The sequence below is a fragment of the Asterias amurensis genome, chromosome 1, assembly GCF_032118995.1.
Source record: "Asterias amurensis chromosome 1, ASM3211899v1".
Classification (NCBI taxonomy): domain Eukaryota; kingdom Metazoa; phylum Echinodermata; class Asteroidea; order Forcipulatida; family Asteriidae; genus Asterias; species Asterias amurensis.
The window spans coordinates 5,311,066-5,329,357 of record NC_092648.1 but is presented as its reverse complement, the minus strand read 5'-3'; the positions used below and the strand labels follow the sequence as shown (position 1 = coordinate 5,329,357).

At 40.8% G+C, this 18,292-nt stretch overlaps 1 protein-coding gene across 1 annotated transcript in view; it reads right to left on the bottom strand.

Annotated features, from left to right (window-relative positions):
* Positions 1–1,796: 1,796 nt before the first annotated feature.
* Positions 1,797–18,292, bottom strand: part of LOC139943571 (protein phosphatase 1 regulatory subunit 21-like) — a 94,201-nt gene continuing 77,705 nt past the window's right edge. The window contains exons 18-19 of the mRNA XM_071940339.1: positions 4,749–4,877; positions 1,797–1,892 (exon numbers count right to left, since the gene is read on the bottom strand). Of these exons, the coding sequence (XP_071796440.1) occupies positions 1,866–1,892; positions 4,749–4,877 (156 nt within the window). The 3' untranslated portion in view covers positions 1,797–1,865. The remainder of the gene's footprint in view (positions 1,893–4,748; positions 4,878–18,292) is intronic.

The following is an 18,292-nucleotide window of genomic DNA, read 5'->3' as shown; positions in this document are numbered from 1 at the left end:
TGAGTACAAGGAACATTTTATCAAGTATAAGGTTAGTAAACATGCAAGACTTTTCCCAAGGGTGAAAACAATCTGCCACCAGGAAAAAACCTAGAAAGAATATCATGCCTGCAGGAAAACTTTGTTTGGGGCTTTTTTAAGTCAGCTCTTTTACAACATTTCAGTGACTATTTAAGAGTAGAATGTACATAATTACTGCCAACAGTTTGCTCATAATAATAATTATTTTTGCAACACATCATGTTGGTCTAATTCCAACTTCACAGGGGGAAATCCAAAAGGTATAATTTGATAGAGAGAAATGACTTCTCTATTTTGTGGTTGACATAATGAATAAAGAACTGTGTATTACATGTATACACAACCTTTGATTGGTTACTCAGAATTGTAAAAAAAAAAACACATAATCTCATAATAATGTTATGAAATCTACTGGATGTACCTCATGCACTCCAAAACCCTTTGCACATGTTGAACAATTAACTATTGTCCCTTGCTACAAATTTTCATGAGCACCGCTTGTTTATTTGTTGTCCTCATGCATGATCGATTTAGCAAGCTTTCACATAGATAAAGTACAAAATATTACAAGCATTAAACAAAGGTTCTCTTCAAAATGATGATTTTGCGCAAGTCTTTCGTCAAAACTTCCGCGAGCAGAAAATTCTGTCTGACGTCCGGACCCTTGAAATGTTCCAGAAGAATTGAATACAGACCTTGAAGAGCTTAATCATCGTTTTCCTTTCATGCAAAGTGCAATTTGTCAAATTTCACAACCATGTGAAAATAAAGCAAAGGACCCCTGCTAAATTGCTCATGTGAAAAGGGCTGAATAGTGCTATTGACCCCTTGCACGCGTGTCACACGCGGCGACTGATGCCACGCTTCCCATGTTAGTGGGCAAGTTAGGTTTACGTGTATTAACGCCGCGTCGCCTAAAACGCGCACTTCACTGCATAACGCACAGCATACTCTATGCATAGAGTTATATATAAAAACCACAATGAAATTGCCCACCAGTATGGCGCATTCAAGATTTTTCTGATGATGACGTCAGGTGAAATGGGTCAATATTGTCAATAGTTCCCTTTATAATTTGTTCACAGTGGGTGAGTAACTGGTGAGGTTTCCTGTATACTGTTGTAGCCTAGCCCATGAGATAACCCATTTACAGGGGTTATCTGTCTGTTGAGGTAAACTTTAAACCATTGTAATCATATTCCAATGAGGTAAGCATCTTACAGTGGCTATCTGCCTGTTGAGATGACCTGTACACCACTGCAAACATATGCCTTTGAGTTTACCTGTTTACAGCGGTTATTTGTCTGTTGAGGTAAACTTTAAACCCCTGTGACTGTTTGTCCATGAGGTAAACCCTTAACAGTGGTTACAGTGGTCTACAATCTGTTGAGGTATCCTGTCCACCATTGTAACCTGGTCCATAAGGCAACCCGTTTACAATGCATTGGTTACCTGTCCATTGAGGTAACTTGTACTATCATACCCTGGCCGGTAAGGTAACCTGATAAAAGTGTTCATTAAGGTAACGCGTAAAACTACTTTCACATGGCCAATGAAGTAAACCGTTCACACTGGTTGTCTGTTTGTTGAGTTAACCTGTTGGGTTTACCTGTTCCTTGAGGTAACCTTTACACGGTTGTAACTTGATGTTGTAAACCGTTTAGAGTGGTTAGTTGAAGTAACCTATGGATGAGGTAACTAATTTATTGTGGTCGCTGTCCACTGGGGTTGCCTGCCGAGTCTTGTTTTTTGACACTGTCTGAGGTCGATGTAGCGCACCACTATAGGATGATGTCATGCCATCGATCAGAGACTGTAGATTGTGTAAATGCTGAGCCTCTGCGTTACTTATTCTTGCCTTTCTTGCTTGGCTGTAAAAAATAAAGAAAGCGTTCGAAAATTTTCCACTTTGTCTTCATTATTATCATTATATATTTCTATTTAAAACCATTAATCACTGCAGCTCCCAAGCCTGAGGAAACCAGTAAACAAGGGTGCTTGTTATGTGAACCAGGAACACTGGGGTTAACCCCTACTCTTCCTCAATAAGTGAACACAATCACTGTAGCGCACGAGCCTGAGGAAACCTGTAAACAAGGGTGCTTGCAATGAACCAGAAATACCGGGGTGAACCCCTACTCTTCCTCAATAAGTGAACACAATCACTGTAGCGCACGAGCCTGAGGAAACCTGTAAACAAGGGTGCTTGCAATGAACCAGAAATACCGGGGTGAACCCCTACTCTTCCTCAATAAGTGAACATAATCACTGTAGCGCACAAGCCTGAGGAAACCTGTAAACAAGGGTGCGTGTAATGTACCAGGAACACTGGGGTTAACCCCTACTCTTCCGAGACAAGTGTTTAGGGTTCTTTTATGAGCACTACCAATTTCAGTACATGGGACATACGACTGAATGTCTCATCAGAAGGACAAAGCAATTTTGGTAAAGTATCTTACTCAAGGGACACAACTATCAAGACCAGGACTCGAACCCCTGCTGATTACAAACGCAAGAGATTAAGTCCGGTGCTCTTAAAGGATCTATACAGACTTTTTGTACGACAAAAAACACAATGTCCACAGATTTACATTAAACTTACAACGTTTGAGGATAATGATAGTAGAGAGCGTACATGTACCTTTAAAAAAAAATGGTTGCTGAGGTGCTGTTGTTTTTGAGAAATGAGAAAAACAATGTCATGGAAATAATTATCGTCTCAGTGATCATCAAACGAAAATTGTTTTAGCATGTAGAAACAGATTTTCAAGACATTGTTTTATTCATTTCTCAAAAACTACAGCACCTCAGCAACCAATTCTTTAAGGTACATGTGCGCTCTCTACTATCATTATCTTCAAACGTTGTAAGTTTAATGTAAATCTGTGGACATTGTGTTATGTGTTACAAAAAGTACCCAAATCCTTTAACCGTGCAGCCACAACACGCCAGAAACAAAACAGTCAGAAATGGTATAACCATACACCAAGTCAGAGAAATAGTTAGACAATAATGTAATGGCAATTCACTGCATTAATTTGCATGAACACTAGAAATACAGTCTTTTTCTCAATGCTTTTCTATATTCTTCACACTTTAGGGCACAACTGCACACTAAGTTCTTCCTCTGCTGCCCTCTTGTGAACATGAATGGCAAATCCAATTCTCAACCTGCATCATTATTTTACAAACCCATTTCTCATATTTTATTTACAACCCCTCTGATCAAATAGCGCCCTCTTGTGTTGATGCAATGATGCCAATGCGGCAAGGCTCAAGAACTAGGTCACTGATCCTTCATCAGCCCGTATGATCAGTCAATCATTGTATTAACTTATTGGGAATGACAATTTTATGATACCGTTCAATCCAATAAAAGAGCAAGTTCAAGTGGGTCATTATTCAGCTACCAAATAGAGCAGTAAATCCTATAATCTGGGGCAATAAAACATGAACACGATATATTAGTTCTTTTTTGGCACAACCCAATTTCATTTTAGCCTCTCGGCACATCAGTTTATTGCTTCAGAAACAGAAATCCATCAAATAGCTCTGATAACGAGCCACATTTCTTGTGAGCAGAAACTTATGCTTAGCAGAATAACCTGCATGGCAGTTTCAGGTTACCGGCCAAATTAATACCGTGTATGTAAGAGCGGAGGGTGGGGGGGGGGGGGGGGAGACACTGCCCTCCCAATGGGGCAACTGCCCTCTCAACATTCTGGCAGAAAAGTGGCGAATAATTGGGCAAAGCATGGACAGAGAAGGCAACAAACATATTTTACACTAGGATTCGAACTGCCTCTAGCTACTGGGCAATCTCAGTGGTCTAGTTGGTAAGGCACTGCTCTAGAATTGCAACGGTTGTGAGTTCGCATCCAACCCGAGTAATATGCCTGTGATTTTTTTTCTTCACAGAACTCGGGTAAGTACTGAGTATACAGTGCTAACAGACATCGGTGTATATGGGTATAAACCAAATATGAATATCTTTTACACTGATATAAATTGGTACTCATGTTTTTATCTAGTGTAACATTTCGGGCAAACAGTCCCCACATGCCCATTAGTCTATCAACACATCTTATGACCTGTCAGTGCATGTATATCACATGGAATTATATCTCTTGAGGGCTGTACTGGGGCCAATTTCATAAAGCCTGTAAGCACAACAATGTGCTAAGCACAGAAAAATATTGCTTAATAGCAACAGGTTACCAGCCAAGCTTACATAAAATTCACATTATTGTGACTGGTGCCTCACTCAACTTTTGCTTAGCGAAAAAAAGAAGAAGAGATTTGCTGTTGCCAGCTTGGCGTTTATATCCCTTGTGGGAGTTTGCCGAATTCCCTTGATGGGAAGATCATTCAAACAAATTTGTCATGCAGTATTTTCTGCTTAACAGCTTTATGAAGTTGGACCCTGGTATGGACTTACTACTCGACTAGCTTTGAGATTGACCCTAATAACTGTTTTTCTTTGATAAGAAGAACATTTTATTATTGGAACTGCCTCTAGCTACCGAGAAATCTTGGTAGTCCAGTTGGTAAGACACTGCTCTCAAATTGCCTTTCAATTTTTTTTACAGGACTCAGGAAAGTACTGAGTATACAGCGCTAACACACATCGGTGTATGGGTAAACACCAAAAATGAATATTCTTCATCCCCAGTGCAATTTTAACATCTATTACAACATTTTGTTATCAAAACTCATTTTGTTCTTACTTTGGCAGTGAGTTTCAGTGCATCGATTTGATCCTTCTGTGAGGTGAGTTTCTCATTCATACTGCACAGATGCTCACTCATCATACTCAGTTGATTCTCGTAGTTCCTTGTCGTGGTCTGCAACTCATCCTGCAAAAACAATAAGACTCAAAGATCAGAGAAACTCACAACAGCTTGAATTGAGGGTAAGATTGAGGTTTATATTGATTCCTGTTATTAACACTTCACAACTGTCTCTAGCTACCGGGCAATCTCGGTGGTCTAGTTGGTAAGACACTGCTCTAGAATTGCAAGGGTCGTAGGTTCGAATCCCACCCGAGTAATATTCATGTGATTTTTTTTTTCCACAGAACTTCGGGTAAGTATTGAGTACACAGTGCTAGCACACATCAGTGTATGGGTAAAATCAAAATGAATATTCTTTATCCCCGATGCAAATTCAACGTCTATTACTTTGCTTTTATATGTCTGCTTGGCAAATCCCAGTTACAGGCTTTAAAGGCAGTGGACACTTTTGGTAATTACTCAAAATAATTGTTAGCATAAAACTTTACTTGGTAATGAGTAATGGGGAGAGGTTGATGGTATAAAACATTATGAGAAACAGCTCTCTCTGAAGTGACATAGTTTTCGAGAAAGAAGTATTTTTCCACGAATTTGATTTCGAAACCTCAAGTTTAGAATTTGAGGTCTTGAAATCAACCATCTAAAAGCACACAACTTCGTGTGACAAGGGTGTTTTTTCTTTCATTATTATCTCGCAACTTCGACGACCGATTGAGCTCAAATTTTCAAAGGTTTGTTTTTTTATGCATATGTTGAGCTACATCAAGTGAGAAGACTGGTCTTTGACTACTACCAATAGTGTCCAATGGCTTTAAGTAAGTAGGAAGAATATCATGCCTGTTTATGGTGTGAAATTTAGAAGACTTTTCAGGCTATTTAATCAATTTTTTTTAATTTATTACTTTTTCCAAGGGCAAAAATAAAGGCCGAACATCAGTAGTAAGAAAACCATGCCTGTTTTTGTGTTTCACAAATTCATGTGCCTACTCGCTTGATGAAACTGGGTCACTGATATGTATATATCCCTATAATCTTAAATTAGATAACTGTCACACGGTGTCTCTGGATATCAAAGGGACACATACACCTAATAATGTGGAACATTCTAAGCAACCGAACACCAAGTGTACCAGCATCAATTGGCAGAACGGCAACATCTAAGCTGCGGTAACATCAGCCATGACCTACATCCACTGACTCTGCCGAGTGAAAGTGGGCCATTCCATTTAGGAGTGGCTCAGGTAAAGCAATCTACAGGGAGGGGGTCTGTACTGGTTACTCTAAGTAACAAAACCCCCCTCATACAAAGATGGAATGAGCCGAGGTTTTCAAAAGCCTAAATTTAAAGAATTTTGCAAGTCTTGGACTTCATTTCACTCGAGGGCAAGTACTGGGGGAGGGTCTATACTTGTTTCTCAAAATACCCCCTCCCCTCATAAGATGGAATGTGCCAAGTGGGATCTGCGGTTTGTCAGAAAGCTAAATTAAAAGATTTCTGTAAGTCTTTAACTTCATTTCACTAAGGGGCAAGCTGACTACGCAAGGAGCACTTTAAGAGGTAGCATGTGGCCAAGGACACAGCAAAGAACATAGGTGTACGGCCCAGGGGAGCAGGAGGGACAACTTTGAGCAAAACAGTTGGGGACAACTCGGGCACAGCAAGAAGAAAAAACAAAAATAATTGTAATTTGTGTTTCTTATCTGTGCACAGTTTTAGGCAAACCAACCCCTCTAAGGCTTGATATTTGGTCCAAGGAAAAAAGTAGGAACATTTCATGTACAAGGGCTGACCTTCATGTACACAGGCTATTTAAAGGCAGTGGACACTATTGGTAATTACTCAAAATAATTATTGTCATTAAACCTTACTAGGTAACGAGTAATGGGGAGAGGGTTGATGGTATAAAACCTTGTGAGAAACTGCTCCCTCTGAAGTAACGTAGTTTTCAAGAAAGAAGTAATTTTCCACGCATTTGATTTCAAGACTTCAGATTTAGAATTTGAGGTCTGAAATCAATCATCTGAAAGCACACAACTTCGTGTGACAAGGGTGTTTTTTCTTTCATTATTATCTCGCAACTTCAACGACCAATTGAGCTCAAATTTTCACAGGTTTGTTATTGTATGCATATGTTGAGATACTCTAACTGTGAAGGCTAGTCTTTGACAACTACCAATAGTGTGCAGTGTCTTTAATCTGATTTTTCGAAGGGTAAGCAAATCTTAAATCAGACTAAAGTAGGAAAAGTATCATGCCTGCCCTCTGCCCCCCTCAACCAAACAGTCCACACATCGGACAAATAGGAAAGAAACACATTGATTTTTGGATTGTACTTTCTATTTTTAAATAGACTTTTAAAAACACTCTACTTGTAAAGACAATGAGGTCTGGAATTTATTTAATACATTAGCAAGACCATTTTCCCCAATTGAAGACGCCTCAGGAAAAAAATGAATAAATTTGGAAAGATTTATTCCGAGGTAAGAAGGCCATGACCTGAGAAATGGAGGAGGTGACATGGAAGAGCTCCTCCAAATTCCAGGCCAGCGTACTGTGAACCTCTCAGGGCACTTCAGTTTTTCCCAGTTGAGAATACGAAAGCTACAAGTTTCACTAAAATTACTCAAGCTTTCACAAAAACACAAAAAACAAAATTGATTATGTTTTATTATTCTGTTCCCGTACTATGTAAGTGCATACTGTTCCCCAGTGACTTATGACAATTACAATAAATAAAACAACATGGCAGTAAGACATCTACTCTAGCAATGCAAAGGTCATGGGTTTGAATCCCATCCGGGTCATTTGCATGTTGGTTTTGTTCACAGTGTATCTACCATCAATCATTTTTCAAAACAAATTGCTATTAGTTCGCAAACAAAATCACACACCTGGGCCCAATTGCACACTCAGAGCCGCTATAAGAACAAGAAATAGAAATAGCTAACAAAATTATGCAAACAGGTTACCAGCTATAACACTATCCATTGCACATGTTTCACCTGTGACTGGTATCCTGCTCATTTTTGCTAATAAGTAGCTCTATAAAATTGGGCCCTGTTCATCTGTCTAAAAAAAATATGCTGCAAATAATTACATCAGTAAACAAGTGGTCAGAATTGATTTAAGTTGCTTCACCCACAATTACAAATCAAGTATCTAAACTATCGGATGGAGTCTGCTCTATTCATCAGTAACACAGAACACCCCTATTTTTGTAGCAAAATGGTACATTCCTTTATAGGTGTAGTAGTCTACTGTGCATGGGTTACTAAAACAAGGAACTAAGAGAGGGGTGGCAAGTGATGCTATTTGTGCAGTATTTTCTGCAAAAAAAAACAGTGTTGTATTTCTGTACAAAGAAATCCACCGTCAAAGCACTTGGGTGTGGTTCGAACCCACACCCTTTGTTTTGCTAGAGCAGAATAATTCGCAGCAGTTGAGTTGTGCTCAACTCTCTTGCGAATATCGCTGCGAAAACAGAGTTGTGACGTCAAACTCACGTCAAATTCGCATCGCATTCGAATTCGCAGGAAGTATGAACCGAGCTGAACTCTTCCCGAAAAATCACAGGTCCCTCAACCGTCAAACAAAAACCCACCAGTATAACCTCCATTACACTTTTACGATGTTTCTGCTCAACATGTATGTCATACAGCAGCACCAAGCTGAACATTTCAATTAATGTAAGCCGACTGCCGTCAAACAAGAGTGTCGCATACAATAACATCCAAAGCAATACTTTGCTGTTGTCCCAGAGTACAGATAGGTTCACTCGAAAACATGAAACACATTAAATCCCTCAATCAACTCTAAAAACTCAACATCACTTCATCAGAACATTGATTCCTCAAGCTGTAACGGGGAATACTTCAGGGAATTTTTTTCAATCTACACACAATTTTACGAAGCCGCGTACACAAAACTGTCATCGGCGAGCGAGTGTTATTATCAAAGTCCGTTCTCATTAATGGGAAACTATTGTCAGACACGGACGGGAAACAATATTGCTCCTCCAAAAAAGCTGGGTCATGTTGATACAGGGAGGGCCCCGGGCCCGCTCTGCTCCACATCCTCCCTAAGTTCATCATCCCCCCCATCATCATCATCATCACAACCCCCCTCGGTAACCTGAAACAGAGCACCCATATCGGTCGGTGCGTTCACCTCTCTCTGTCAAGAGGACAATGTGAGATGAGGTAACTGTCTTCCCAAGCGCCCCGATCGTGGTTCACTCACAGGCCAGGTGACGATGACCCTGTGTGACCCGCCCTGAAAAGGTGAAAAGCTGGTCAACTCGGAGGGCATCCGCCACCTCGAGTGTTAACCGGGGTTAATGGTACATGACTAGCAGCACCAGGTAGTTGTTGAACTCATTGTGATGCTGGTTTAACTCCTTGACCTCAGCACAATGCATGGAAGTGTGGCAAGAGGAGGTTGAAGCCGGCTTGCCCGTGGAAAAACGAAAGGAGAGAAGGGAAAAAAAGGCAACTCAAAGTAGGTCAGAGACACTTGTCTCTCTTCAGCCCAGGGGGATCCCATGGAAGGTGGGTTAGAAAGTCTATACTGGATGAACACTTGAGATTTCCTGGCCTCATTTACCGGGCTAGATCAGGTTGCGGCGACGGTACTTTTTTTTAGCCAGTGACACCGGTTCACCTTTATCTTATACCCTGACACAGTTTCAAAACTAATTAAAAAAATACAGGACAGTGTTTTCCCAGGACATGTAAGTCGCTGGCCAGTGACCGCTTGCCAAATGGTGAATAACGACCAATCAGAGGTTCCTGATCGTCAGGCAGATCATTGCTCTACGGGCAGATTCAGTAAAGAGGCATGACCATTTTGCCAGTGCATTGCTCGTAAGGCCAAATCCCTATTAATGTGCTGAATTAAATTAAGACAGAGAAGCTGAAATCCATATCGAAAGGGGGTACGGCCATGGTTTGGGAAACCGGGACAAGTATGTACAGACGCCTCTAGCGGCCAACTCTTGTATAGATCATTGAGGGCGCATAAAAAACATCAGCGTGGTCTGAACTCTCAGGAGGTGGACCCAACCTGACCTGACTGCTGAGAAACAATCATTGCTAGTGAACTTAAAGGCACTGGACACTATTGGTAATTACTCAAAATAATTGTTAACATAAAAAAAATTGTTAACATAAAAACTTACATAAAAAGTTACATGGTAACGAGCAATGGAGAGCTGCTGAGAAAAGGCTCCCTCTGAACTAACGTAGTTTTTGAGAAAGATTTCTCACTCAAAAAATAAAAGACTTCAGACCTGAAGCCCTTGTGGTTTATATTGATATCAACAAATAAAAGACCAGGCCTGAAGCCTTTTATTAGGAATCTGAAAGCATACAAATTTTTGCGACATGGGTGTTTTTTCCTTTCATTTTTCTCTTGCAACTTCGATGACCAATTGAGACAAAATTTTCACGGATTTGTTATTGCATATGTTGGGATACGACAAGTGAGAGGTCTTTGACAATTACCAAAGGTGTCCAGTGCCTTTAAAGATACCTTTCTCTTAATTAACCTCCTCATCCCAACCTGACTCCCCAAGGCAAATCAAATTTACGTGATAATTTGTTTTTTAACTGGATGTGTTCAACTGCTTATTTACATTTAAAATAATCCAAGCCAGGGGCCAACTTCATAAAGCTGTAAAGCAAAAAAATACTGCTTACCAAATTTCTTGGCTAAGCAACAAATGACCGGGGAACTAGTCACAGCAATAGTGGGATTCTGAATTGTAAAAAGACAATTTTCCCTTAATTCAACAGATCTTCCTCTTAAATGTTTTTAAGGATGACTGTACCATAACAATTTATGTAAGCTTTAAAATAAGATGGATGGGTGAGGCTTGTTTTTCTTCTGATAAATATTCATACTCATGTCTTTAATCCAACAGAACAGAGCCCAATTTCATAGAGCTGCTTAAGCACAAAAAGTAGCTAAGCACAACAAAATTATGCTCACTAAAATAAAGTTACCGTCCACAATACCATGGCTCTTGTACAATTTGTGATTGGTGTCCTGCCCATTTCTGCTAAGCAAGCAAATATTAAACAATATTGTCTGCTTAAGCAGCTCAATGAAATTGGACCCTGGTAAAAAAGGAGAAAAAAAAACCCAGCTTTGTTCATTGAGACATAAACGGTGATATCACAGGAAAGCCTACAAGCGTTCTAGAGGGGGTAAAGAGCCATTGACTAACTGCACAAACACTCTAGCGGTTCCAAATAGACAAGCCCCTCACACAGTACTCCCAGCTGTATTGGCCCTCCCTAAAATCAACACTTCAGTTCTTCTTTCATTATTCATGGTGAGTATCTTATGATGCTCCACCGGGTTTGTGTGTGTTTTCTCCCCCTAAGCTTCACCGTTCATCCCCGCAAACAGCCGAGTGGCAATGACCAGTTTGCCGTACTTCCACCATGTAAGATCAATCACACTATGGCGATAGGTCAGAACCCTCTCTAACTGTCCACTGACAGTGCACTGACACACTGTGCATTACACTCGCCCCGTACCCCTCTAGCTTCGCAAGGATAGTAGATAGTCATTGGTTGTTGGAAATGACAGCGCAGTGGCAGCCGCTATCTGAATGTGTGGTACGCAGCCTACACACTATAGCACTACAAGTACTCTCAAACAAAAGCAAACACACACACAGTAAATTAACCAGCAACCCCGCAGTGTGTGCAAGGGCAAGTTCAGTGCCAGGCGAACACCAACTGACCCGAGTTTCAACCTGGGTGACCGGCCTGTTAACTCTGAGCAGTTCAACCAGAGGGCCCCATTCATGCGGCAATTGTGTGTGGAGCTCAAAGGCTATAACCAGAGGTTCAACTACAGTACCAAACACACTGTTGTAGGGGTGACGTTGCGGGGCAATGTTTATTGTTGACATGGGGTTTTGAGCTTCTCAACCAAGCTGTCTCTTATCAGCCGTGTGATGATTTACAGGGAAAATTACGAGGGAAAATTAGGGGATATATATTGCAGGAAGTATACAGAGGGTGAATATTAGTTTCTTCTTGAGCTGTGTGGCATGCAATTTACGAGTTCAATTTGATGACATGCATTGGAGTGTCAAACAGTGTGCAATGGAGGTTGACTGCTGATACACCATACTTAATAACATTGCATTTTAGCAATTGGGGTGCAGAGTACAAAATAACTGTCAAAAAGCAAACGTTTAATCAGCAATTTACAGTTTGATTGAGTAAATAGTACAAAACGTGCTGCTTAACTTGCCACCATACATGTACCATCACATATAGAGAAAAAAACAACTATAAATTTGAAGATTTTTGTATATTTTTTAACAATACATACATACATGTACATGTCCAAAACACACACACTAACAAATGTGTTCACTTGAAAATAATTCAGTTAGACAAAACTGAACAGACAAAGTAATGTTAAAAGATCAAATTTAAGATTTGTTGTTTATCAGTGTGCAGTACAAAACAAAATTCAATACAACTACCCCTGTGAAAAATGGATGCTTCTTTATTTCTAATAGCCAAACGGACTCATCCATTCTTGTATTCGGGGGTGGATTGGCTATCCTCTTTGTGCGAGTGAGTAAAGCCGGCATCCCCTCACTGATAATAAATGATTTCCGCTAAGGTGGCACCAGTCCGAGGGTACTTATTATATTACCACAGTCTGAGTGTCTGGTAGGCCGTGTCATATTAACCAAGGCCGACCTGCCTGTGATAATATAGCCTTGTCAAAAGCTCTTGGCACCCGCCTGCTCTGAATTCAGGAACTGCATAGATACTATACTGCACGAAGTACATATTAGTACTTGATACCGTGGGGTCGAAGCATGGCTTTTCGAGGTTTCAACCTCAACCAGGCCGAATCTGTTGAGACTTCTTTTGTACGAAGTTCAAAATCCTCAAAAAACCATGCTTCGACCCCACGGTATATCAAGTACTGTTATGTACCGTGCAGTATAGTATCTATGCAGTTCGTGAATTCTGAGCGCGCCGTTGTTTGCGTAAAAAGCCTTGGACAAGGCTAGTGATAATACTTAAACCGGCATGTATTGTTTTGCTTTTCAGCCCTTCGTGCCAAGATGCCAATGTGATTCAAATTTGTTTCTGAACCTGGATACAGAGTTTTTAACTTTCATTTTTTTCAGCCACAATGAGATTACACTTTCGGTACAGAATTTTTTTTTAAAGTTCACAGATTTACAAAATAATTTACAGGGTTTACAGAAGGTAATGGTGAAAGACTTATCTTGAAATATTATTCCATGAAATGCTTTAATTTTTGAGAAAACATTAAAACAATATCAATTCTCGATAGCGAGAATTACGGATTTATTTTAAACACATGTCATGACACGGCGAAACATGGGGAAACAAGGGTGTGTTTTCCCGTTATTTTCTCCCGCCTCCGATGACCGATTGAGCCTAAATTTTCACAGATTTTATATATAAGTTGTGGTATACGAAGTGTGGGCCTTGGACAATACTGTTTACCGGAAGTGTCCAATGGCTTTAAGTAGTCCTTTTTCACAGTATTGCACGTGCTCAGACCTACGTGCGCAGTACTGAGCATGCACGCGCATGCTCAGAGCCTGCACAAAAATACTGTTATGTCTGCTGCCGCCAGCATCTCAAAGGTCTTCTATTATGGGGACCAGTATTTTGTGTCCATGTTATGAACGGCAGATTAGAAACCATTGATGTAATAGTTATTAGTAAATTATGTGCAAGTTATCCAAGGCTTTTTCATTGAAGAATGCAAAGCACTTAAGTTTGTCCATGGAGGTGAATCGTGAAAGCTCAAGGTCTACAATGAACAGTGAAATAACTAGCAGGTGAGGGAGGGGTGGCAAGAGCCCCCCCCCCCCCCACCCCCACTCAGTACCCTTGCCTCCATTGAGATTGAAGGGAAAACATGCATATGGTTCAATACATCAAAAGCCCCCCCCCCCCCCCCCCCACCACAAATTAATAATAACATAAATAAATAAATAAAAGAAAACAAAAACCTCGACCCCTACTATTATGTGTTTGCCTCTGGGTGCTCCCTCCCCCCCCCCCTAAATGAAAATATCTAGGTAGGCTAGTGAGCTTATTTGTTGCTGCTCATCATGTTTAAGTTTATGTTTGGTAATAACTCTTAATATAGATGGCAATAAAAACTTATTGTTGAGCCTACCAGCTTCTGATAGTTAATTATAAGCATTTTGAGAAGCATTTCACTTAGAAATGACGTGGCTATGTAAAAGAGATATCAGTTTTTATGCCCAGAATTTGAACCTGAGATTTGTTTTTAAAGACACTGGACACTATTGGTAATTGTCAAAGACTAGTCCTCTCACTTGGTGTATCTCAACATATGCATAAAATAACAAACCTGTGAAAATTTGAGCTCAATTGGTTGTCGAAGTTGCAAGAGAATGATGGAAGAAAAAAACGCCCTTGTCACATGAAGTTGTGTGCTTTCAGATGCTTGATTTTGGGACCTCAAAATCTAATTCTGAGGTCTCAAAATCAAATTTGTGGAAATTTAATTCTTTCTTGAAAACTACGTCACTTCAGAGGGAGCCGTTTCTCACAATGTTTGATACTATCAACCTCTCCCCATTACTGGTTACCAAGTAAGGTATATGATTATTGCAAAGAGGGGACAAAGTTAATTTGCCTGATGTTCTCACACTAGAAATCATTGTTTTTTTTTTTTAATGTTCAATTTATATTTGTTGTGATATTTGTTTTGTCAAAGAGTGACTTGAAAGGAATTAACACCAGGGTCCAAATTCACAGAGCTGCTTAAGCAGAAAGTGATTCTTAACAATTTTATGCTTAGCAAGAATAAACAGGATACTAGTCACAGATTGTATGTGACAAGGTACTTTGGCTGGTAACCTTATTCTGGTTAGCCTACATTTTTTGTGCTTAGCTACTTTTTGTGCTTAAGCAGCACTATGAAATTGGGTCCTTACAAGCCAAAATGAGGCTCAAAGTTGCTATCCTAAATATATTGTACCAAGATGATTTCTTAATCCATATATCAACCCCCGGAGACAAGATTGGAGAAACATTTACTCTTTGATTTGTACAAGAAATGAAGGATGTGGGGAAGGGGGGGGGGGGATGAGGTACAAGGAATTAATCTTGAACGGTCCTATTCACTGGGATGGGGCGGAAAGCATGTCAAAGCTACCTCTCTAGGCCACTGTTGACATCTTTTGACGACTACTTAAAACCCTTGTAGCGATGTACAATAATCACCGACTGACAGAAAGGAAAATCAAAAAGTCGGCCATGGATCTTGGCCACACTGGAAACGTGCCAAGATCCATGGACCAGTTTAAGAGCCTTCGTTGGCAAACATAAAGAGAGTCTGACGAACTTACACACACTGGATTATATAAGTCTGGGTACATGTCCAAAGTTTTTACCACATGTATGCAAAACGTGCCCCATTATAACCAACACTGCATTAAGCTGGCTCCCTGTAATTATACACCTCTATTCAGCAGTCACGTATCACCGGTAATCTGCTTATATGAGATTATAACTCAACTTCTAACCTCCTCAGCGGCTAGATTTTTTATAATTTGACAGTCGGCACAAACTTACCAAGTCTCTGTGATACGTTATTAATAATGTGTCATGCCGTCAGAAGGTCTCTCCCCCTAGTCTTGAAACCCCCCTTAAAATTAAAATGGACTCTCCGCTATTTCAAGACAACCATGGGAGCAACCACTCTCTAACGGGGATTACAGTCCTCATGAGCGCACTAATGAATCAGCCATCCCTAAACTCATAATGGTTGAGTTGGCTTTTAGCTATTGTGTCATGCAGCTGTTGGGATATCCCATTCTATAGCAGGTGTTGTATTTTTGGGGCAGGAAAGTGAAAACAGGAATCCGGATCGAGTTTAGGCCTTTTTGAAAATTATTCACCAGGCGTTGTAAGAAGATTACTCAGGTTTCAAAGCGAGTGAATGAAAAAGTGACCCGATTCCGTTCCTTGATTTTACGCTAATAGCAGTAGTTGTCAGTTTGTGTTTCTTCACCGAGCGACATCATCAAGTCGTTTTATAGTCGTTTTCCGTAAATCCATTTAGGGAAAAAGTGCAAAGTCACCAAGAGGAGAGCTGCTTTTTCAATTTGTACTTTTCCTTCTTTCTTCTTTCATGACCATCGATGCAGAATCATGATCATCACGAAGTACCATGGACTCTGAAGAGTCAAGGTCGGCATGTAATGAACCGCGCTAATAATGAACGCATACTTCACCTCACGGATGCACGGGGATCACTCACGCAGTCTCATCACTAAACAAAGCACAAGGTCCGCCCAGGCTTTTTTTTTTTTTTTTCACTGAATAGAAAGTGAAATAATTGAAGGTTTTTGTACTATTGAAAACAAAAAATTGACTTTGAAGAGCCGAAACGTGTAATTGAGCAATTTAGTTACTTTGCCATCTTGATGTAATGACCAAAACAGACTGCATTTAAAAAAACGTGAGCTTAGGCATAAAAGCTTTTTAACCATTTTCATTATGCCAAATCTATATTGACATATGAGGGCACTTAGCAAGGAGGAAGGGTGCCCCCCCCCACCCCCACCCCCCCTCAAGCTTAAAGCATAACACACACATGCCTAGCAATAACCCACTGCATCCAAAGCGATTGCAATGGTGCCCCATGCTTTTGCTGTGGTGCCAAACGCAAGTTTACATTTTCCTCAAAGAAGTGCCATTACCAGAGAAAATTGCTGCGCCCTTCAAGATCGAAGATCAAGGTCTGACATGTTGTTCTCTTCTCTTACTTAAACATGTTAACGATAAGTGAGGTATATCTAGGGTGGGCAATCTTTTTAAGTAAGTCCTAAAGACACCTAGACAGCTTTATGCCTAAAATATATAAGTATCTCACTCTTAGCTAGATATCATGGTGAACAAATCGTATAGTTTCTACATGAGACTAAGTGTCAGAAAGGAGATGGGGAGTTGGAAATGGGTTGCAGAGGGAGAAATAGACCTGGGGACAGCCAGGATAGTGTAACTGCAAGGGACTCAGGGGTGCCAGAATTTCACCAAGGTATACCAAGGGGCACCTTTGGCGATGAGGCACAATGAGGTATCAATCAGTACTAAGGGCAACGAGGGGCATTAATAGGCACCAGGCAGCACCAATGAGCAGCAGGGTGAGACAATGATCAACAAGAGGTACCTAGGAGCAAAAAGGGAGGGTGAGGGGTGATGTGGGGTACCTAGGAGCAATAAGTGGCATCAAGGACAATAAGGGGGCATTGAGGGGCATCGATGGGCATCACTGGGCATAAAGGAGCACCAATGAGCACTGCACTGAGGGGTGCCAAGGGTACCAAGAGGCATCAAAGGCGCTAAGGGGCACCACGGGAACCCAAATGCCCTCATGTAGCTTTTAAGGTCTGCATTTGGAAGATGACTACTATGGTAACCAGGTGAATAGCTTAATAAGGAGATCTCTTATAAAGTAAAAAGCAAAACAAACAAAACACTTGAAAGTAGAGAAAATAGCTGGGCATCATCTCATTGAAGATTCATATGATCGAGGAAACGACCATCCAGCGAATCTTCTTGCATCTTATTAGCTATCCCCTTATAACCCCTAAGTGGTCTGGGCAGTGGTCAAGTGGTTAAGATTCACAGACAGTCTTCTGGATTATTCTAATCACATGCTCAAGAGCGCTTTACCCTCCTCTCTAAGGAAGGGAAAGTCCATTGACATTTTATTTCATGGAGATGCTTAGCTGAGAGTTTTTGCTCAGCTATATTAACTACTGCCCAGGCTCGAAACTAGGGGTGGGACAAAGAACTAAAGGAATGGGGCAACAAACTTAAGGGGTGGGACAAAGAACTAAAGGAATGGGGCAACAAACTTAAGGGGTGGGACAAAGAACTAAAGGAATGGGGCAACAAACTTAAGGGGTGGGCAACGACTAACGGGGTGGGACAAAGAATTTAAGGGATGGGGCAACAAACTGGGGTTGGGAAAAGAACTTAAGAGGAGGCAACAAACTTAAGAGGTGGGGCAACAAACTTAAGGGATGGGGCAAAGAACTAAAGGGATGGGGCATCAAACTTAAGGGGTGGGACAAAGAACTTATGGGATTGGGGCAACAAACTTAAGGGGTAGGGCAACAAACTTAAAGAACTAAAGGGATGGGGCAACAAACTTAAGGGATGGGACAACAAACTTACGGGATGGGACAAAGATCTAAAGGGACGGGGCAACAAACTTAAGGGATGGGGCATCAAACTTGAGGGGAGGGGCAACAAACTACAGGGAATGGGCAAATATCTAAAAGGGACGGGGCAACAAACTTAAGGGATGGGGCAAAGAACTAAAGGGACGGGGCAACAAACTTAAGGGATGGGGCAAAGAACGAAAAGGGCTGGGGCAACAAACTTAAGGGATGGGGCAAAGAACTAAAGGG